The sequence below is a fragment of the Polistes fuscatus genome, unplaced genomic scaffold (assembly GCF_010416935.1).
Source record: "Polistes fuscatus isolate 324 unplaced genomic scaffold, CU_Pfus_HIC Scaffold1, whole genome shotgun sequence".
NCBI classification, from domain to species: domain Eukaryota; kingdom Metazoa; phylum Arthropoda; class Insecta; order Hymenoptera; family Vespidae; genus Polistes; species Polistes fuscatus.
This window is the reverse complement of record NW_025112997.1, coordinates 12,031,926-12,054,526: the sequence shown is the minus strand read 5'-3', so window position 1 is coordinate 12,054,526 and position 22,601 is coordinate 12,031,926. Positions and strand designations below refer to the sequence as shown.

Sequence of the window (22,601 nt, the reverse complement as noted above, 5' to 3'; positions counted from 1 at the left end):
TAATTATGAATAAATTAATTAGATAATTATCGATATATTCCTGAAGATGGAGCGCGAAGCGGGATTTAAGATCGTACGGGGTGTTTCTAAAAAGATTGTATTCTTAGTTACAATATAAATTTTGTTATCCTTCTTTAGTAGTCATTTTCCTTCATGAATCGGAAAGATTGTACATTATGATGTTTATGTAACTTCAATGTAATATGTAAATGAAAAAATCTTAAATCTACGTGAATTAAATATACCAGGTAAGGGAAAAGCATAAAGTAATTTTAAACAATTACGAAATGAGTTCAAATATCGTTAATTAATAATATAAAATTAATCATATATATTTATTAAATTTAAGGTAATATATTTAAAATCTTGAAGGAATTATTAAAAATGGGATCTGAGCAAAGCACTCGTAGTCTTACTATATCCAATGAAGAAGAGGTAGGAGTGATTAAAGTATCTAGCGCAGTTGTAGAACGTTTAGCCCAAGGAGTCAACAAAAGTTCCAATCAGACTGTTAAAGACGTAAACTCATTTACTCCAACACAACCAACTCCTTCTGCTGTTCCTCCATCATCGTCATTACCACCGAAAAAAATTGGTGAAACACCTTCTGCATATCCAGCATATTATTATCCAGAGTTAACGTTATCCGCTCTTGAAATGCAACATCAGAAAGAACAAGAACTCCATGCTCAAAATGATTATTGGCAAAAACGCTTAAAAAATATGGAAAATAAGCACTCGATGATAGATATCCTTTTAGAAGAAGAATTTAAAAGAACTGTCAATGAATTTTATCCAGTAGAAAAAGGTAAAGTAATAAATAAAATAAATATTTTGGTCTAGTCGAAGCTCTTTTTTTTTAAGTATTTTACATTTAACCTAAATAGGATATATACAATACTACATTATTAATATATTATTTTTATCCTTACACATTTCCCTCTTAATACTTATAGTTATACTACTCGTTATTATTTTCAAAATTTGATGTTAATATGTCATTGTACTATTTCTTAACATATTAACAAATGTCTTGGGATTTATTTAAAATTAAAATCTTTTATTTACCAAATTAATTTATGAAAACAAATTTTATTCTATAAATATTAATGTTTATATATTTGTTTGTTAATAGGACAAAAAGCGACAAATAATCTCAACAATGAACAGCTATGTGCTGCAGGTAAAGAAAAAGTATTAAAATGTTATCAAGATCATCCTAAGGAAACATTGAAATGTTCTAATTTAGTAGAAGAATTTTCTAACTGCGTGGATCAACGTCGAATGAATTTAATTACAACCCGCTAACACATTAAATTCTGTTATTAGTTGTTTAATAAATTATTGTGCTTTCGTAGGATTTCCTATTTTATGAACAATAAATTATGCTATTCATAAACATTTTATAATTTCAAATCTTATATTTAATATAATATAAAAGAAAATATGTTAAATGTTTAAAGGTCTAATGAAATATAAGTTTGAATCTTATATTAATGAAGCAAATTCTGTGCCACTTATTATAAATGTTGCATAAACCAGTTCGACTATAATTAGAAAATGATGAATATAAAGTATATTTAATATTTCTTATGAATTATGCATTGCTTCTTTATTTGTTAAAATATACTTAATTAAAATAGAATATACCATAATATGTTTATAGGAAAGAGTTTGTTGTTTTAAGACTCTATGCATATAATTCTACTCTCAAACACATATTTTTATAATTATTATCAACAAACTTGTGATAATTGCCAATAACAGAAAGAAAAATTAGATAAAATAATACAAAAAATGTTGATCTCTTCCTAAAGCAAACAACCAAATTTAATATAACAATGTATTTGCGATACATATTACATTTGCAATAATACGTATATACAGGATTTTTGTAAACAATATAAATAAATTATAATAATTGTTTTAGTATTATTAAAAATAATGTAACGTGAAATTGGATAGAATATTAAAAATATTTATGTAAAAAATAATGAATTATATGCCTTTGGCGTTGGTGGTAACGAGAAAAATGGAAGGCAACAACTTAATCACTTTTTTTATCTCCACTCGATTGTAAACTTTTAGCATGTTCTTCACTCAAACGATCATATTCTTTTGTTAAAGAATCAGCTTGCGATTTGATAGCTTCTTTATCTTTTTTCTCTCTTGTTAGCTCAGTTTCAAGTTCAAGTTTCTTAGCTTGCAATTCTTTGATTTGATTTTTCAATTCTGAAACAGCTTTATCATGTGCTTCATTAGAATCATTTTGAGCGCTTTCGCCGCTTGGTTTCTGAGAAAGTAAACTTCTAGCTGTAGTTGTAGCAGATTGCGCTTGTCTCATGGCAGCTTCGCTTTGAGCTAACAGCGTAGCTTGTGCAGAGATTAATTTTACAAGACGGTATATAACTATACCCAAAAATAATGAAAACCCTGATATGTAACAGTTTCTTTGCGCTCTGAAAAGTTTCATGTTTCCTGTTGAAGTAAAATAAAAAATATAAAAATACAATATATACAATATATACAATATTTTGTTATATTATAAGCCATTTATTTGCCAAATCAATTAAATCCACAAAACAGAAAGTATAAAAGATTGTTAAAGCAATAAACATTGATGTAATATTGATGATGAAGTATCTGGATAGTAAAATTTTAAAATATTCTGGAAGTGGATTTAATCGCTTTGATTTGTGAACTGCTTATCGTATGTCTATGATTATTATAATCAAATTAATTTTTGAAATTAATTATAATTTACCTTGCATTTCTGCATCTAAATGAGAATGTTCTCCAGCACGGTTTCCAACACTAGAGTATTTATACATATCTTTAAGAGAATCCACCCAAAATAGAATTAATATAGCAATTAAGATATAGAAAATAGTTGATGACTGATAATTTAAACTTTGTGCAAAGCGTGATTTGAAAAATTTCTGCCATCTTGTTGGTGATAGTATAGGTAATACTAGCAATAATACAATTATCATTTCTAAATATAAGAAAGCGGCAACCAGTGTCCACTGCAAACTCATGTTTCTTCTTGGTATATATTTATATATATATAAGTGAATATATCTATAAAAAATCCAAAATAATTATTTGTTAATTACAAGGATTAACAATATACAAGATACGTTAATTATAATTTAGTTTATTACGATATGCATTGTAGAAATACTAATGTATCTTAATTTATTTCATTCTTTGAGCAAAAGAAAAAAAACATTTCAGATATGTGTTCTTAATCAAACAAACTGCGCAATAAATAAAAATATATTAACAATAATCGATAGCTGACGTAATTCGTGCATTTAACGGTGTACAATCGACTTTTCATAGATTGAAATATATAACCTTACAATATTTACAAGATAATTAATATTACAAAATAATAAGCTTGAAAAAAAATATAAAGATACATTTAAATAGTATATAATGTATGTGTGTATTTATATATATATATATATATAGAAATGAAGTTGCTTTTTCTTACGAATGAATAATACTGGATGTGTAACACGTAAAATTCCCGTATAATTAGATACACACGTAAGATTAATATACTAATTTTTTATTCACGGACAGGATCGTTACGTTCATGCAACAATATTACGAATCACTGATAAAACAAAAAGTTAAGAAAGAAAAAAAAGAGAGAGAGAGAGAGAGAGAGAGACAAACAGAACTTTGTTCGATTAAAAGTACGTCGGAAAAAATAGAATTGACAAACTTGAAGATAAATAAATGTAGAATATATTATTAATTTTATAACGTGACTTCTATACACTTAAGACTCGTGCGAATCTTTCCTTTAATTTCACCAAAAGTACCGGTACTTTGCAACCACGTAAAATTCAATTCGCCATCGTGCGTTCCGATTTTAATTTTTACGTATGGACGCTCAGCTAACGTGTCCCGAAATAAAATAACACAATTGTACGTGTGATTAAATTATATATACGTGTATTTATATTTATATATATATATACATATCTAAATATATATATATGTTATAAATATAATATACATACACTAAAGTATCAAATGAGTTCAAAGTTCGAGAAATTATATAAATATACTTTGAAGTGACGTCAGCGAATGACTGGGTTGCAAGTCTTACCACAGACTGCCAAAGCCTGGGAAGAAGAAGAGTATGAGATGAGGAGATCTGATTGGCACACATACGTATCTACATATATATACTTTGTTTTTGTATGCATATGTTCATATATGTGTGTGTGTGTGTACGTCTGTTTTATATGCTTACGTGCATTTTAGTAGCTTTACATTTGCTCGTTTTAAATTAATTTCAGAAGTATATTTATAAATCTATATCTACGTGTACCGAGAGAACAATTGAATTTATTTCAAAATATTCTTTTTTCTGTTTTTTTTTTTTCTATTATTACACAGTATTAGAAAATATTTTTCTTACGATTAGTGTTATATTTTATCTTTTTTTTTTCAAATTATTCATTGTACATTTTATAATTTTACGTTATAAAGGTATTTATTATAAATTATTTTTATCTATATTTTTTTTTCTATTAAACACAATAAATATATCTAAATATGGCAAAAATAATTTTGAAATTAGTGAATTTATCTTATTTATAATTGGTATAGATAAGATTAATACAAAATTAGTCATTTCATTTGAAATAGCTGTATATATATTTCTTTTTTAATTGTATTTTTTTTTTTATAAAAAAAATAATATGTATTTGCATTAATATACACGGGAAGTAATAATTTAATATTTTATAGAACTTTTGTTTTGTTGACAATGGTTAAATAACATACATTGAATAATTAATTTGGACGTACTTTCTTTATTTTATATTTTAACTTTGAATATATTAATAAATAACAAAAAAGTAGAATATAAAATATGCGTATAATCTAGATTCCTAGATGCAAATTATATATAATACAAAGATAAAATATCAAATTTCGGAAAAAATACATCAATTTATTACTATTTAAGATGTTATTTGTTTCGTTGTATCGGACGTTGTTTGAATAGCACCTAATTCTAATAATATTTCTTTTTTTCCTTTGAAGTACTCTTTGTACCATTCAATATGATCAGTTTTTTCTTTTACAGTCATGTATGGATTTTTTGAAAGACCAACACATACAAGTTCCATAAAATGACGTATTGGGCCAGTCGTAGGACACCAATCTTTTAAATGACGTTCTAGAAATACATGTTCAGTGAAGTGCACGTTACTTTCTTTTTCCATTCCTGAAATGCTAATTTTATTAGAACATAGAGAAAAGATTACTGCATTAAATAAAAATATGAGCCTATGCATTACCAATCTCATTGTCAATAGGAAATTTCCATAATTTTCCTGATTCAGTCCACTGTATCATTTCTTGAAATATATTTTGGGGAGGATGATTGGCAATTAAATCAAGTTCTCTTTTTTCTAAGAAAGCCCACGTAGATAATTCTGGTATGGTTGTCGTAGGTTCCTTTATTTCATTAAAAATTCTTCTCCTACTTTTATCAACTTCCAATATTGTTTCTTTCTGTTTCATTTTAGCTTTATATTGTTTGTTTCTTTCATTTCTCAATAATTCCCAAATATGACTTGGTTCTTTCTTTGCTTCTTGTTTCTCGGGCTTATAATTAGAATTTAACTTACGTGCAATATCGGCTTTGTATTCCCATTGTTTATTATTACGAATATTTTCACTTTCTTGAGAAAATGAAGACTTACGATTTAATACGATGTTTTCTATATTCGTACTAAAAATATAAAAACAAAGATGAAAATCAATTGATTTAATTTAAATCACACAAGATAAATAATAACCATAGATAATATTATTTTGATTATTAAAATTAAAAACTGATAATAAAAGTGAAATTATACATTCCACAAACCTCAAATTTTCAGGAACTTTGGAATTATCTTCGTATATAGTGGTTAACCTATCCAATAATTGTGTCTTTATTTCTTTTTTATTTTTGCTGAGATTATTAGTTATATTATGGACAGCTTGTGAAAGTTGTTTTTCTAAAATTTAAAATTAAAAAGTATATATAAACTAGAAGAAACAAATCTTATTACAGATATTATTCTACTAACCATATGATAAATTTTTATTTATAGGTGGCTTATCCTGTTTAATAATTTTTCTTGCAGGCATAGCAACATTTATTCTTTTTTTATCTTTCATCTAAATATAATACAAACTTGTTGTAAATATGATCGTTCAATTTGATTTAATAATTTTGAATTAATTAGGCTACTTTTTATTTCTTATTTACCAATATTAAGTTATCTACAAGAATATCCAATTCTGATGAAGAAGCACTTTTAACTGGTTCAATTTTCTTTGGAGGATTTTCTGTATCAGAATCAGAATCAGATGAATCAGATGATGAATCGGATGATGATCCAGATGATGATCCAGATGATGATCCAGATGATGATCCGGATGGTGATCCGGATGATGATCCAGTTGAGGTAGAATACATTTTAATTGAAGTACATAACCTTGGAGTTAGTACTGCTGTTCGGAACTTAATCCCTCTATATAAATATCATTACAAATTAATAAATATATAATAAAACATCAGAATGATTAAATTTATAAATGATTACTATATGCTGCAGTAATAGAATAAATTTAAAAAAAATTCATTGAATTTGTTACATTGGTATATAATTACAGTTTCTTATTTTTTGTTTATATTGTCATTTATAGAATTATTTTACAATAAAAAAAATAATCAAAAGATACTAACATTGAGATTGCGCTTGTAATCAACATGGTGCAATGGTTTTATCAAATATATAATATTAAACAAACACAAAGCAAAATGACATTTCTTTCTAAACTTTTTTTAAATATAAATTTAAGTTAACAACTTTATATTACAATTATTTAACAGACTTAATATCTAATACATAGGACAAATCGATGATACTGTTTCAACGCGTTTGCGTAGTTTAAAGCTAAATTCATTAAGGTTAATTCACAATGTACTACAGAACATTGTTATTTAGAATATGATTTCTACATTGGTAGACAGAAGATCAAATAGTAACAATTATAAGAAAAAATAAAAAATATTTAAATTATGCTATATTTTTATTTTATCAATGTTTTTGTGATAAAAATATTTAAAAAATTTGTATATGTAATTGGCAAATTGAAATCCAGATCGATTGTAGTGCCATCTAGTAATAAAATTCTTTTTCATTGGTGGAAAATGATTCTTCTATTTTTGATTGGTGCAAAATCCAATTGAGGCAATTCAACCGGCATTTAAACGATCTAATAATTTTATCTTTCAAAAGTTATCTTTCTAATTAGTAAGTTATATTTATCAGTAGTTAGCATACTCAATAAGTTTGATTATGTATTATCAATCATATGTGACATGTTTTTAATCGTCATTTAATATCTACGATTATCTATCATGTTTAGATTACGATTTTCAAAAAATATAAGATGCTATGCATTTATATATACACACATACACATCACTTTCGATAATTGATATTGAAAAATAAAACATTATGACGCAGGTAAAGATTAATTTCACTGACTGGATCGTGAGTCACGATGAAGCAGTACATATTTATATTTGAGCCAGTAGACGATTCAATTGAAATTCAATAGGGCTTTGTGTCAATGTTTTTGTCACGTTTCAGAATCAATTTTCCAAGAAACTCTCTTTATATATATAAATTATATACATTAAAATAAGTATTAAAAATTTTTAACATTTTATATTAATATATGAATATTTTTTATAAAATGTTAACTATTTCATATAATTACCGTTTACTTGTTGAAATATTGTGATGTTTGTTTCCGTATCAGAAACAATTACTCTAAATATGATAGATATACTATATATACTATATATGTGACAAAAAAAGATGTAGAAGAAAAAGAAGTTGGAAAAATTTTGGTAGAGTAAAAAATAAATCTCGAATTCATTTAAAATCTTTTATTTAATATTATTGTATTTATAGATAGATAGTCAAAGAGAAACTCGAAGCTGTACTAAAAATTCGTAAGGATACGTTTCGATGGTATTTTTAAAAGTGACTAGGTGGTGGGAGCGCAGCTCCATCCTATAATTTCGCTTTTACGTGGTGTTTTTACTGTACAGAAATATATATATATATGTATATGTGTGTGTATATATATATATATATATAATGTAGGCACTTGAATAAATTCGTAATCGTTAGAATAATCCGTGCCGCGCGCAAAAGCATTATGCTACTATTACATATCTATTCTACAATAGTCGTGTCTTAAAATACCATAATATAACTTATTTTCACAGTTTCGGCTGGTGCAGGAACGTTGATTAGATAGCAGCTTTTCTTTATACCCCTTTTTTGTTTATTTTTATTCATTTCTTTTTTCTTTTTAGTGTAGTTTTCATACGTGACTAATATAGTCACCAAATTTATCGCATTTATCTCTTTATTTAAGAATGACTTTTTGTTCTATGCTGTCAATCGTACATTCGCATACACACATCATACATGTACACCCACATAAACAGACAAACAGACGTACGCCAGAAGAAAGATCGCTCAATGTCTTGTCGAGAAAAGCCACGTTTACAATTTGGCAGAGAAACGAGCGAGCAGTCGAAAGATTTATTAGGAAAATGAAATTTTTTGTTGTTTTAATATAAAGGGCAAGACAACAACGTTATTTGATACTCAGTGAAGCTGTGTTTTGCTGTACAAATTAATTACAATAATACGAAATTGAAATACCGTAGTAGTTTAGCAAGTAGTGCAGACTCAATATGAGTCGTAAATGTTATTATTAAAGATCTTTTTTAAATTGGTCTAAGTTTGCTACGAAATGCTACACACTATTCATGGTTTTGTGTTCGTCAAAGAAAGAAAAAGGGGAGTAGAGAACAATAAAGATATAAAGTACAGTTTCTCTTTTTATCAAATTATAATTTTTCCTTTATCGTCCCCATTTCATTCTATTTTCAATTTACCAGAATAGCGTATAGACGAGAGCAACATGATTGACGCTAATGAACGTACGACTAAACCCATTTGTCACATTACATCTAAATATATTACTGATTGTATTATTGCGAATTGAATAAATCGTACAAGTTTTCAAATGAAATTTGTGATTAGAAAAATCTTTGGAATTAGTCGTACGCTATTATATATACTGAGGATAATATTTTAAAAGACGTCAATACGACCGTAGCTCGAAAATCGTTAGATTACGCCATGGTTATTTAAAAACTAAATTATATCTATTATTTACATCAAAGACAGAGCTTTTTTCCTTTTTTTTTTCTTATTTTTCTTAATTTTTTTTTCTTTTTTATTCTTTTAAAGAGATGCGCGAGAGAAGCATAAAACGCTTTCAAGAGATTTATCCTTTGCTTTTTAATTTTCTTATTTTTTTTTCTCCTTTCTGATCTCTCTATCATATTTGTATTGTACACATTAGATATTAGATATATTTTTCTCAGGTAATAACATTAATACTAGTGCGTCGTGAAAGTGATTCTTCTTACTTGAGTATGACTCTCTATTTCTTTCTTTTTTTTTCTCTTTCTACCTCTCTCCCTCTCTCTCTCTTACTATTATAGATCAATAGTAAAATACATACATAGACAGAAAAAAAAGCTACGATTTAACTCGTTTTGTCGTAGCTCTTTTAACGTTTTTTTCAGTCTCATAAAAATTCTTTTACATCGTTTAACGAAGCTTCTTATTATTTCTTATATATATGTATACGAATTTATAGCATAAAGTTCAGCTATTTAAGCGCGTTAAGACTCCTCGAACGATGGTAAGATGACATACAATTATATTACATGTATACATGACGACAATTTCTGTCCGTTCGTGTATAAAATGATCGTGAATGAGATTTTGTAAGAAAGGCACTTATCGGTGAATGTACTATATATGTTCAATTTTCCACGATTATTCAAAATCAAACAGTAGTTTCATATCTTTTGAGAGATATTTCTTTTGGGCACTTTTTTTTTGATATGTTTAAACATTAAACATTTGATCGTGTTAATAATTTCACAACAACAGCTCTTATTACTTTCTCCTTATGTTATATTAAAAATATTGAATTTAAACTAGCAAGAAAAGTCATCCCTTCGTTCGATGATACGTTTATGGATAGATGGGGACAAAAGAAGTTGTTAATAAATTATAAATATCACTCCTACTCTCATATTGCAGGGACTCATAATAATGAGATTGAAAATATCTAAAATGTATTTCCGATATTTAAAATTATCTAAGAATCTGTGTCCCCACCATCCTGTATTTGTTTTTTTTTGTCTTTTTTTCATATTTACTTTTGCTTTTTTAAACGATTTTGCTTCGTTAAACAATCTTTCATGTTCGATTCCCTTAATATTATTAATTGATAATATAACGACGTATCTTCTTACGAATTATGATATGAAAAAAGCGTTCGTATTTTTATCAGAGTGGAAGGTCAACATTAAATTCGAGGTACGATTTGGTATCATAATCTGTATGGGTCGGTCAATAAACGTAGATTGTTTTTAATTGATCCTTCAGTTCCGGTGGAATGGCACAAGTATCGTTTCCCGTTTTCCTCTTGACCAAACGACGCCAATGCCCACCAAAGTTTTTGCGAAAGCCTTTTGCAAATCCTGGCCTACCGCCCCCAGGTGGTAGTGTGTGTACAAGTGTGTCCTATAAAAAAACAAAAACAAAAAATTTTATCATCAGATCCTTTTTCAATATTAGACAAAATTAACAATTGAATTTGATGTATAAAGGATAGGATACAAATAAATAACATTTTGTTAACTATATATGTATATACGTGTTTTTGTCACATGATCACTATCCCTATCTATACTTTGAACTATTAGTATACACATATATGAGTCACTTATTTGCTACATCGATTAACTTCACAGAACCAAAAGTATAAACCATTGATAAAATAATACATAAAGATTATCGCATCATTAACAATTAAATAGCAATAAAAATTGTCATTTTTAGTCATTTTAAGAGATTAATTATTAAAGAAATTTATTTTAAATATAAAAAGTTCGGTATCGAATAAGATCAAGTATTCTGTTAAATAAAATTTACAAAATATCTAAAAATGAAGTTTATCGTTTTGGTTCGTGAACGACTCTTATAATAAAACATGACATGTAAGTACATATTATTCCTACTGTATTAATATTTAAGTTAACCGAAGAATATTATCTGTAAACTGTTATACAAGTTATAAAATAAATAACAAATCAGTAGTAAATTCACCAATGATATATAATTAGTGTGTCATGGAATTTAACGAGAAACATTTTGGTTATTATAATACTTATTAGTATTTTTTCCTACCTTATTAAAATAATGTCATCGAGCATAGTTTATCAAAGCTAATTCATTGAAATGAATTTATTGTTAAACGTTTGATACTTTAAAGTTTTAACGAGATCCTCCTACTGAAATACGATACTAATGTCAAGGGGTTTTTCTCTTACTCTCTCTCTTTTATAATTTTCTTTTTATTTTATTAGGTAGCTGACATTTATGGCAATGGCAGCTGGTTATGTCGATCTTATGGATCGACCTCGGTCTTTGGTCTAACCGTTCGTCCAATCCACGATAAATTTAGCAACAAGCATGAGGGCGCGCCACACCGAACTTGGGTAGGATGATGATGATGATGATGATAATGATAGAGGAACCGATTCAAGGGTGAAACTTTTACCTACACCTTACATTTTTCTAATCTATGACAAATATTTCTTTCTTTCTTTTTTTCTTTTTTTTTTTAAATTTTATTTACTTCGATCGAAACCTTTTTAATCGCGTTAAGAACAGTTTTCTTTTTTTTTGTAAAGTCACCACGAAAACGATTAAAAATGTAATCATGAAAATGTTACGACAAATGTAATCTAGTACGTACACGCGATACGATTGCTATATATATAAGCTTTTGTTTATCAATATTTATTTCTTTTTTCTTTTAATTTAAATTCGAATATTAGCGGAATGTAAGTTCATGCGATTAACTAGAACAGTTTAAATATGTTAAAAAATCGATAAATGGCTAATGTAAGAAGTACAATGGTTACCACTATGAATTATGTTTGGTTATATAAATGAGATAGTAAAAGATAATTCAAACTTTACTCGTTTCTATTATTTCAAATGTGAAAAAAGAAAAAAAAATTTCATTTCTCCCGCAGGTGTGCTTTATTACGTAATTCAATTTTACGTATGTACATATGCTGATCTTAATCTTTATTCTTTTTAATTTCAAATTTATTTTATAATTTGGTAATACGTTCTTTTTTTCTAAATAAAAAAATAAAGAAGGCTCATCGTAATTATGGCCATCATCGTCATCGTCATCGTCGTCGTCGTCGTCGTCGTCGTTGTCGTCATCGTTATCGTCATCATTATTGTAAAAAAAAAAATATATATTTTTAAATGATAGATTTTAACGGATTCAAAGATATAAATATTGCCAAGTTGTAACGCCACCGTCTCGTCGGTATTACGAAAGAACAGGACGGTTTTAGTCTGGCAAACGTGTGTGTCTCTCGAGAGACACTGAGTTCTATTTAAAAATTTAAAAGCTAAACGATTAAGCCAGTTTCAAGGGTAGAACCGACCTCGAATCGTTTTGATGATCGTTAATCGTATCACCGATCGCAATCAGTACAGGCGCCGGATTTTAATCAAAAGCATTTACGCGTAAAACAAAACAAGCAAACAAAAAATGATTCAATAAATTTAACATTTTTTGATCATATCTTTCCGAAAAAACATGATAACATAGGATATTAAAACTATTACCGATCTTGAGGTTTTGAATTTCAACGAAATGAAAATACAATGTGAAGAAAAGAAAAAAAAAAGAAATAAGCGATAAACGTGACATTGAATGACATGTAAAAATATTGATTATGCGATAAGACGAATTTGTCCGATCGTTAAATTGATTATTTGTACAAATTTTTTTTTTTTTTTTTTGATAATTTAACGAGATACCTTGTGTAATCATTAGATAGAATCGAGTTAATGTTAAGTATTGGACATTTTAATGAGAGATGTGAAGTAATATTTAAACAATAGGATAATATTGTTAGAAAATTTTTCCAATGCTCGATAAAAGGTCTCTCTTTCTTTCTCTCTCTCTCTCTCTCTCTATCCGAATATATCGCAATATCTACTGATTTTTCCTGATAAGCAACACAACACAACCGTTTTACTGGACTATATACAACACCACGCCTATCGTCCTTGCTAAATCAATAATATTGATACTATAGTTGTATTTAATAATCATTAAAATATTTAAGACTTCATTTGTCAACTTTATTTTATATACACCTAATTCTGTTTTTACACGATAGATACGTTCCCGAAGAATACGTATTAAAAAAAATTCGTCTAAAAAAAAGTATATTGCATCTATGAAAAAATAGAAGATTAGTTCCAGTCTCAAGAAATCAGCAAAAATAATACAATAAACCATAAGTTTTCATGCTAAGATCTTAAACATTTTCTTTCATAAAGATTGCACATATATCATACAAAATAAATTATCATTTGAAAAAGAAAAATATCACTAATTCACTAATCACTAATTCACATCAAAGTCACTAATTCATGAATTAAAAAATTAGGCAAAATAATATGAGTTACACATGAAAAGATTTTATTCATTGTTAAATTTCAATCCGCATTTTTTCGCAAACGGCTGAATATATACGCCATGTTTAAAGGCACAATGAATATTCTCATGGACTATTACAAGTGTGCAAAATTTGAAAGCAATCTGAGATCTGCCTCATTCAACGACTCCTTCTAACATGAAACATTTTGGTTACATTTGGCCTGGCCGACTTACAACGTCTCATAGGCGACATTGTAGGCTAAGAGGTTAATAAAACAAAGGTTTTAAAACTATAACTTACCATTTATTATTAAATTTATTTCTTAAAATTTTTGAGTCGATCGTGTTTAATCAAAATCGTGTAAAAGAAGTTTGTGTAAAAACAGAATCGGGTGTATATCCTTTAATTATATTTTATATATCTTTTATTTTATATACCTTTTAATAAAAGTATCAAATGTTTTTTTGTTCTTTTCTCTTTATTTCTTATTATATTAATCGATGTTAAATTCTTGTATTATTTGAATAATTTGACTTATGACCTTTGCAAATCTGCACCTGTCTCTTCTTTTTGAAGTTACGATAACATATGCAAAAGTAAGAGTAGTATTAAAAATAGAAATAAATGGTGATGTCGAGTAGAACGTTGATATATATATATACATATTTACTAATGTCTTGTAATTTCATAAAATAACAAACATTTCTACTAGTAACGCAAATCGTCTTAGCTATCAAAATATCAATCTATTTTTATTTAACCTACATTATTTTTTCTTTTTTTACGTAAACTGCTTGGCTATATCAAAAAATATATATTTATTATTTTAACACGCAAGCAGACAAATTAATGCAAAAGTAATCGAGTGTATATATAAAAAAAATTGTTAAAAAAAAAGATCTATGCATCCTATTAACGTTCTACTTTTTCTAAAAAAAAAAAAAAAAGAAAAAAAGAAAACAAAAAAAAAATAAAATGCAGATACGGTTGTATTTATTATTAGACACGGAGAGGGATAGGGAGGAAATTTGAAAAAAAAATGAAAAGGGAGAGAAAAGGGAAAAGAAATAAAAATAAAATAAACAAAAAAAAGAAACAGAAGAAATGATAGAAAGAGCAAAAAGAATGAATGTACGTTCTCACGAGAGAGACGACGACAGTTCGATCCGACATAAAAATAGAGTACGAGCAAAGGTGGTATAGTAAGGTTCTCTTCATCAGAAACGAGGAGGAAGAGAAGGAAGGAGCCATCACACTGCGCCTCAGGGGTCACTGTCCTTGCGCTTCGTTTTTCTCTACACTGTTTAAAACGATACTCGATCTTACGAATCATTCTTCTCTTACGGTAAATATACTACTTTGGAAGAAGAACTTGTGGTAAAAAAAAAAAAACTACTATCGTAAGGTTTCTCTTTCTCGTGGTAGAAAACCACCGTCAAAACGAATTAGTAAATAAAAGTGCAAGTGTTTTTCTTTTTTCTTTTTAACAAATGTTCCTTTTGTATTGTACATTTCGTATCGAACAACATAAACCCGCCGTTAACGTAATTAATCCAACCGTTTGAAGTGTTCTTTTTTTTTGCTACGTCATTTTGTTCTTTTATTGATTGACTTAAAATCGGAGGTAAATTATTGTTTGGCAAAAATATTATATATTATTATTATATACCCCCCCTCCCCTAGGTAAAACTAATAACAATTTGAAAGTTCGATAATCCTAAATTGATACTTTGTATAAAGTATAAAAACTTTACGTTAATATGTAAAAATATCGATTATTTCAAATTGACGATATAGAGAGACGAGTAGGAATAATTATGTGACTTACTTGTAATATACAATCATTAATGTCTTACAAATTGGTCATGGGTAAAATGTTATTAAATATTTTAAGGAATAGGAATACATAATATTATAAAACCTTGAGGATTATAAGAATAAGGATAAGAATTTTGGATAAAATAAAAATGAAGGGAAAAAAAATAATTCTAGTATGGTGCACTTACCTGATCGTTATAGGACAATGTATATTGTGGTGGCGGATAAGGCGGTGGGAACTGCCAGACGAATTGGTCCTGCGTGTTGGCAATCGGATAAGCAGCACCATCGTGCTCGATGTTTGTAGAGGTGGTGGTTGTGGTAGTAGTAGTAGCAGCGGTGTTGACCGTTGTTATGGCGGTGGGGGGAGTTGGGGAGCCAGAGGAGGATGTACCATCACCGGTGGTTGTCACCTGTGCCAAGCATCGCTCGTTGACCAGCTGAACCGATGGCGGCGGTGGTGTAGAACTGATCGTCGAAATCGTCGCTGCGGATGCCGAAACTGTTGCAGTTTGTACAACAGTTGCATCTTCGGGATGAACAACATTTGAATGATGCTCCTCCCTTTTCCTCAGTTTGCTGCGAACAAGCCGTATGGCTATCATCGTACCGTTGCTTCCAACCATCTTTTCTCTTCTTTTCTCTTTTATTTTGTCTATTTTTTGTTCTGTCTCGTTCCGAGTTCCCGTAGAAAATCGGTCGTCAGCCTATTTTTCTCTCTCTCTTTCTCTCTTTCTTTAACTTTCTCTGTCCTTTGTATCTTTCGTCCTATCCAAGTCTACGATCTCGAGTTAATTTTTTGAAAATAACATGTTGCTCGATTCGAAACTAGTCACGATATTACACACACACATATATATATATATATATGTATATATATGCGAGGGTGTCTTTGAACGTCTTTTCTCTTTTTCTCTCTTATTCTTCTTAGAGACACGATGCACCTTCGTCGAGCACTCTTTTTACCACGCGATGAAATATGGAACGCATAGAAACGCCTCGCAGAGTGGTTGATGATGTTTTAAGGAATACATACATATATATGTATATATTTTATGAGTTAAATATATATATATATGTATTATTTTTTTGTACGTATGATACACGCACACTCCTTTAATTTGTTGTTGTTATTATAATAATTATTATTATGTGCTTTTATATTTTCCTCCTCCTCGTTTCTATCTTCGACGGCAAGCGCGCACGCGAGCGCCCTCAATAGACACACTCACTGCGAACCGGCCGACAAATTGTTCTCGGTCTCTCTCGTGTTTCGAGTCTGAGCCCGAGAAGGGCGCGTAAGCCTTTTATATTCGTCGTTCTGACGTCACGCTAGACGGTTCTTTTCATTGGAGCACCGAGGATTCTAGTTTTCGTCGCTACGTGGCGCTGCTAAGTGAAATTCGAACGTTCTGTCGCGCGCGCGTATAACGTTTTTTTCTTTTTTTCCTCCCATGAAGAAAAGGAGAGAGAATATGAGCAAGAAAAAGAGAGAAATAAATTTACACTAACTCGTTTTATATATATATATATATATATACGCTTGGCGCTCCTTGGGGAAGGCCACGAATCGGGTGAACGAGAAAAGAGAGAAAGAGAGAAAGAAAGAGAGAGGGGCCCCTTCCAAAATGACTCGTGCAACGTTACACGCTTGGAAACAAGGAACGTTGCCTTTTACCTTCAATATGTATAATGTTATTTCTATATATATATATATATATGTATATAGATACGTATGCACATACATATATATGTATATACCCTTTCGTATGTAATATAGCGGATAATTTCTGCTAATACAGTGCATATGTGTGCGATTATTATAGTGGAGGTAAACACTTGGAAGAGAATATTTCGAAAGAATAATAAAACGTTAAAATTGTCGGTTAAATGTCATTTCATATTTGTTATTACTCGTCAATCGTCGTTATTGACAGTTCGTCGATTACGTTTCATAAGTTAATCAAATGTATTGTATATATATATAACTGACATGTATACGAAAATAGAAACTTCCCTAAATTAGTAAATGAGGAAATATAATTACGAAAGAATTGTAATTTTTTGTTCTTTTTTTTTCATTTTCCGTTTCATTCTTTTTTGTTTTGTATTAACACCTTACAAACAAGGAAATACACGACTAATGTAAGACTATCATTGCTAACTTAATTAACAGGTCATCAAAATGGGTTCTTTCGTGGTGACCTCGCGCGAGACATATCTATTACGGACCACGAAAAGCTACGATAAATGTGGTCGGTTTAATTAAAGTCTATTTCTGTTCGCAATGGATATGTTGGGTGTGTATGTATGTGATCCAATCCAAGAGACGGTTCATGTGCAAAAGCGTCTGTATATGTGTATGTGTGCGTCTTTATATACACGTGCTTAATACACTCATTTAAATAATACTTTTGATGTAATTATGAATATTCATGCAAAATAGCATCATTGGATTAGATATATATATATAGAAAAAAATGCTTTGTTTAAATCTAATAATATAAAATTCGAAAATTTGTAAACGTATGTAATGGAGTTAAGAAAAAAAAAAGAAATAAGAAATATAAATGCGTTATCTGTCATGATTTATAATTATATTTCCGTTTAATCTCAAGAAATCCATACTTTTTATCTTTTATTTCCACTTTCTCTCTTTCTATATCTTTGTCTTCTTGTTAATTGATATATAAGTACCTTTTATTAATAACTTATCTGTGCTGATTTTAGTATTTCTCGATATTGCGATAAACGTTTAATGAGTCATGCTAAACTGGCAGAAATTTACTCACCGATTCGTTCATAAATATTTGTGATTATTTGAAATTTTTGTTTATCTGTATACGAAATTGAATTAATCGTTATTACCAATGATAGAATATAAAAAAAAAATGAAATATAATAGAGAAACCCTTCCCCCCAAAAAAAACCAAAATATAACGACTAACAGACGATTTCGTGTATATTTTTCATCTAGCAACGAATTAATTTGGAAATTAGTACGTGAAATAAATACACGATAAATATCTATTCTTAGTAGCACACGAGTTGTTTTAATTAAGTTAATGGTCTATATAATAATAGAATTAAGATGCTATCGGTGTGTTAGTATACATGTAGGAGAGTAATTTAGATGATAAATAGGCACGTTTTAATAATCCTGATTAAGTATAAAATCATTAGAAGTAAAATGATTATTTATAAGATTTCAAATGTAAAAATAAAATTTCTATCGTTTATAATTATCAAATGGGTGCGACTAATTGTACGTATTTGTTATTAATACTCTGAAAAGAATTTCTATTTCCAACATACATATTGTCCCATTTAATTATCTTTGATGAATAAAATTTGCAAAATGATTATTACGTTTCATCGTTTTATTTATGCGTTATTTTTTAACTTTTGTATTTTTTTACTATTGGCTTCTCTTTCTCTATATACATATACGAACACACATATACAGACGTCTTTTACATTGCATTGCTATGTCAGAGCTACTCTCAACTAATTGTAAGTTTTGTGATTGTACCTAATTACGCTTAACGGATCTTACTGGAAACATGTATTTCTTTAGAAATATACTCACACGTGTTTTATATTATATTATCGAGATACTTGAGATTTCTTTAAGGAAGTTGATATCTATGACGCAACGTAAAAAAAAGCAAAATGTTTATTGAAAGTATGTATGTATATATATGTATAATACGTATTCTATAAAATTGAGGACGTGATATGACGTAATATATAACGTATAAAGTAACGTCATCGTATTATCTGTAACGTAAATTGTCAAAGAAACCGAATGTAACGTTGCGAGGTCGACCGTAAACATTGCTTTTCTACTACTTTGCTTTTTTATAAAAATAGTACGTCATAGAAAAATAATATCATCCTAGCTATGATATCGATGGGTAACTCTTACAAAAGGGTTACCCTTTAAACTTTCTATATTGATTCTCAATCGGATAATAATTCACAAAGCTTGATTGAATAATTATTAAATAATAAAACCAAAAATAGAACTCAATCGGTCGTGGAAAATGTCATTTCATTTTTTCTCAAAAGTTATCGTTAGATAACTAGTAGAAAAATAAAATAAAAGAAGAAGAAGTAAAAATAAACGCAAATGAAGAAGAAGATTGATATTATTTATATCGATTAACTCTCGGTTAATAATAACAAACTTGATTGAATAATTATTAGAGAAAACAAAAATAAAATATTTATAATTCAATCGATATCATTTATTGAGAAAAACTCTTTTCAGAATTAAAAGAAGAAAAAGTAAGTATAAATAATAGGGTATTCGTTAGACATCGATTTAATTGTTATTTCCTCCAAAATATCATCAGAAATAAACATATACAAAAGGAAAAATATTAATTTCATTTGACGTAATTTTCTTGAAGATCGTTATTTCCCTATTGCTAAAGTCTAAGCATTTGTTACGTTGATGTAAATATTCTCAATAACGCGGATATAACTTGGGTTTTTCATCCGAAATATGCTAACGATCGATCATTAGTAAGTAAACGTATTTATGGAAGAGCAATGGAAACGCATCGATGACTTTTATCGTCATCTTATATGTATATATACAGAGTGGTCCAAAATTAAGAAATTAAAAATTTAACAAAATTATCAAAGAGAAATAAAATTTCTATTTCAATTAATTAATTATACAAATAAAAAATTATAATATATAACATATATTCAAAAATAACTACGTTTAAAATAACATTGAAACCGAACATCTTCAAATAAAATTTTGCGGAAACAGTTATTTTAAAAGTCCGTTCGATAATTATGTTAATCGTATGAATTTTTAATAGATTTCATAAGTGATGATTAATACTGCTGAAGGATCCAATCTATTTTTATCCTGTTTCCATAAAATTTGCGAGAAAAAGAATTCTGGTTAAAAATATATTACAGTGGAATAAATGAAATAAGTAGTCATTTTATAAATATGTACTATAAAATATCATTTTTCATTTGTATTATTAATAATTAATAATAATGTTTAACAAAAAAAATTTGATAATAATTCATGAATTTATAGGCTCATAAGTTATTGCCAATTATTTTGAATCACTCAGTACACACAGATTTGTATTAATCTAATATATTATACATATGTATATTTATTATGTATATATATATATATATATTTATAGTAGCTATTCGTGTGTTACAATGCAGACGGCGTTAATTGGCCGACAGCATAAGATCACTTTGTATTTGACCCTATTTTGGTATGGAATATTATCAAACAGGTACACGTGATTTGTCTTTAGTGATCGTGTTAATAAATGACAATTATATTATAGAGAGAGTGTATCGAATAAAAAGGAAAAACATTTCTTTTTTTCAAAATATTGAAATATATATGTTTTCATTAATTACAACATCTGTGAGAATTTAATTTCTTTTAATCGTAATATTATTATTATTATTATTATTAATTCGTAGATTTTATTGGCCCGTTTTAATGGTAGCAAACAAGTTGATAACTGATCAATATTTTTCTAAGATAATAAGATAATTAAGATGTCTTTAACTTAACAGGAAAAAAGTTAATTAGTTTATGAAAATCACGATTATTTTTCAATGATTCATTTCTACGAAGAAAGAAACGTAATCGCGAAGGTGTCATTTAATTCTGGTTAAAATTACATTTTAAAATTTGTTCTTTTTAATACAGATAACGATTAACATATTCATGTTATTATCTGTGTATCTGTGTATAGTCTAGTAATAATTTCGTATTAATTATTTTCAAATAAATTATATTAGAGAATCCTTTTTTATACCTGATTGTTACGGCAAGTAGGACGATGATAACACCGACTAATGCCATAGCTATCAGCACGCCGCATATCATATAAACGCTGTCGACTGGTGGATCTGAAAAACAAAACAAAACGAAATGTTATCATTAATAAATTATTTATAATTTATTTTAAACCAATTAAACGTGTATATATAAATTAAGATTAGAATTGTGAAACTTGTTAAAATTATAGATCTTAAATGATTTCTTTTAAAAATTAATCAAAATTATATTTATTAAAAGAATATAGGGAATACTGTTAATTGGAAGCTCATGCTTTTCAATAAATTTTCATTTTCAAGTTGATAGATGTATTAAGATGTGATTATTTTAAAATTAAAACAACAAATTAAGTACGTATAACAAATAAAATAATGTGTAATAGTAAGGTATATATTTTCACAGAGTCCACGTGTGCAAGATTTTTAGCTTCAATTTCGTTCGATCGATTACAATTTTATAGATTATTAATCATTATATGAAAAATTTTAATAATTACCTATCTAATTACGTATCGATTGATAAATACATATATTTTTATTTATTAAATAGAAATAAATTATAAACAAATAAAAATATTTAATATAAAAATATATATTGAGAGTATATATATATATAAATGTTACTTTTGAATGATTTTAAAAAAACTTCCCGGCCAATGGAATACGTAATTATTAATCAAAGAAAAAACGAAGTTTTGCATTTCGATAAAACGTCGATAGGATGGAGATCGAATAATTAAGAATGCATGAGCAGTAATGCATAAGTTTCGATACGATCAAAAATAAATGGAAATACATTTTCTACAAACCAGGAACTATGATTATTCCGAGATTATCTAAGAACATAAACAAACAAATCAGTGTAATCGTGTTTTTAGTAATATAGTCAAAGTATTTATGTGTAGTATCAATGGACATGCATTTATATATACATATATATGTGTAAGGTAAGTACTTATATACGTACATGCATACTTCCATTACACTGACCTGCTTAAAAATAACGATCGTGACTGTGCTCTTTCTTAAATTAGATTGACAACATCGGGTCGGCACTATTTTTTATTTTGATACTATTACTACTTCTAGTACTTAATCATTTGTTATAATTTATTTTCAACATTTATACGTTAAATGTTTGAAGAAATATGTTAATTGTACTAGTATGTGTATATTTGCTGATAATTATGACAGATGATTAAGTTGAAACAAATCAATTATATAATTTATTTAATGTTACAATTAAAACACCGTTCAAAGTAAA

At 27.9% G+C, this 22,601-nt stretch overlaps 5 protein-coding genes across 13 annotated transcripts in view; 1 reads left to right on the top strand and 4 right to left on the bottom strand.

The window, feature by feature from the left end:
• Window positions 1–52: 52 nt before the first annotated feature.
• LOC122522626 (MICOS complex subunit mic25-b) lies at window positions 53–1,399 on the top strand. The gene is made up of 3 exons (XM_043643859.1): window positions 53–248; window positions 350–808; window positions 1,136–1,399. Exons 2-3 carry the CDS (start codon window positions 385–387, stop codon window positions 1,306–1,308), a joined length of 597 nt encoding a protein of 198 aa, XP_043499794.1. The 5' UTR covers window positions 53–248; window positions 350–384; the 3' UTR covers window positions 1,309–1,399.
• Window positions 1,400–1,829: 430 nt separating this feature from the next.
• LOC122522604 (B-cell receptor-associated protein 31) lies at window positions 1,830–4,144 on the bottom strand. 4 transcript variants are annotated; one of them, XM_043643822.1, is made up of 3 exons: window positions 4,038–4,144; window positions 2,765–3,081; window positions 1,830–2,478 (listed from the first exon to the last, which is right to left on the bottom strand). In XM_043643822.1, the coding sequence occupies exons 2-3, from the start codon at window positions 3,036–3,038 to the stop codon at window positions 2,048–2,050; spliced, it is 705 nt and encodes a 234-aa protein (XP_043499757.1). In that variant the 5' UTR covers window positions 3,039–3,081; window positions 4,038–4,144; the 3' UTR covers window positions 1,830–2,047. The 4 variants fall into 4 exon arrangements, with proteins under 4 accessions (XP_043499757.1, XP_043499764.1, XP_043499773.1 ...); XM_043643829.1 differs by having other exon boundaries at window positions 4,086–4,124; XM_043643838.1 differs by lacking the exon at window positions 4,038–4,144 and adding an exon at window positions 3,500–3,715.
• Window positions 4,145–4,754: 610 nt separating this feature from the next.
• Window positions 4,755–6,142, bottom strand: LOC122525884 (28S ribosomal protein S31, mitochondrial). The gene is made up of 4 exons (XM_043648903.1): window positions 6,108–6,142; window positions 5,903–6,035; window positions 5,328–5,764; window positions 4,755–5,254 (listed from the first exon to the last, which is right to left on the bottom strand). Exons 3-4 carry the CDS (start codon window positions 5,551–5,553, stop codon window positions 4,989–4,991), a joined length of 492 nt encoding a protein of 163 aa, XP_043504838.1. The 5' UTR covers window positions 5,554–5,764; window positions 5,903–6,035; window positions 6,108–6,142; the 3' UTR covers window positions 4,755–4,988.
• Window positions 5,754–6,977, bottom strand: LOC122515224 (chromodomain-helicase-DNA-binding protein 1-like). Its single transcript, XM_043632529.1, has 5 exons — window positions 6,770–6,977; window positions 6,290–6,554; window positions 6,108–6,198; window positions 5,892–6,035; window positions 5,754–5,764 (listed from the first exon to the last, which is right to left on the bottom strand). The coding sequence occupies exons 1-5, from the start codon at window positions 6,793–6,795 to the stop codon at window positions 5,754–5,756; spliced, it is 537 nt and encodes a 178-aa protein (XP_043488464.1). The 5' UTR covers window positions 6,796–6,977.
• A 992-nt stretch (window positions 6,978–7,969) lies between these two features.
• The window catches only part of LOC122525837, a 70,632-nt gene continuing 56,000 nt past the window's right edge, over window positions 7,970–22,601 (bottom strand). For all 6 annotated transcript variants that reach the window (XM_043648845.1, XM_043648855.1, XM_043648863.1 and 3 more), the window contains 3 exons: window positions 21,316–21,409; window positions 15,685–16,075; window positions 7,970–10,721 (listed from right to left, as the gene is read on the bottom strand). In XM_043648845.1, the coding sequence (XP_043504780.1) occupies window positions 10,548–10,721; window positions 15,685–16,075; window positions 21,316–21,409 (659 nt within the window). In that variant the 3' untranslated portion in view covers window positions 7,970–10,547. The remainder of the gene's footprint in view (window positions 10,722–15,684; window positions 16,076–21,315; window positions 21,410–22,601) is intronic.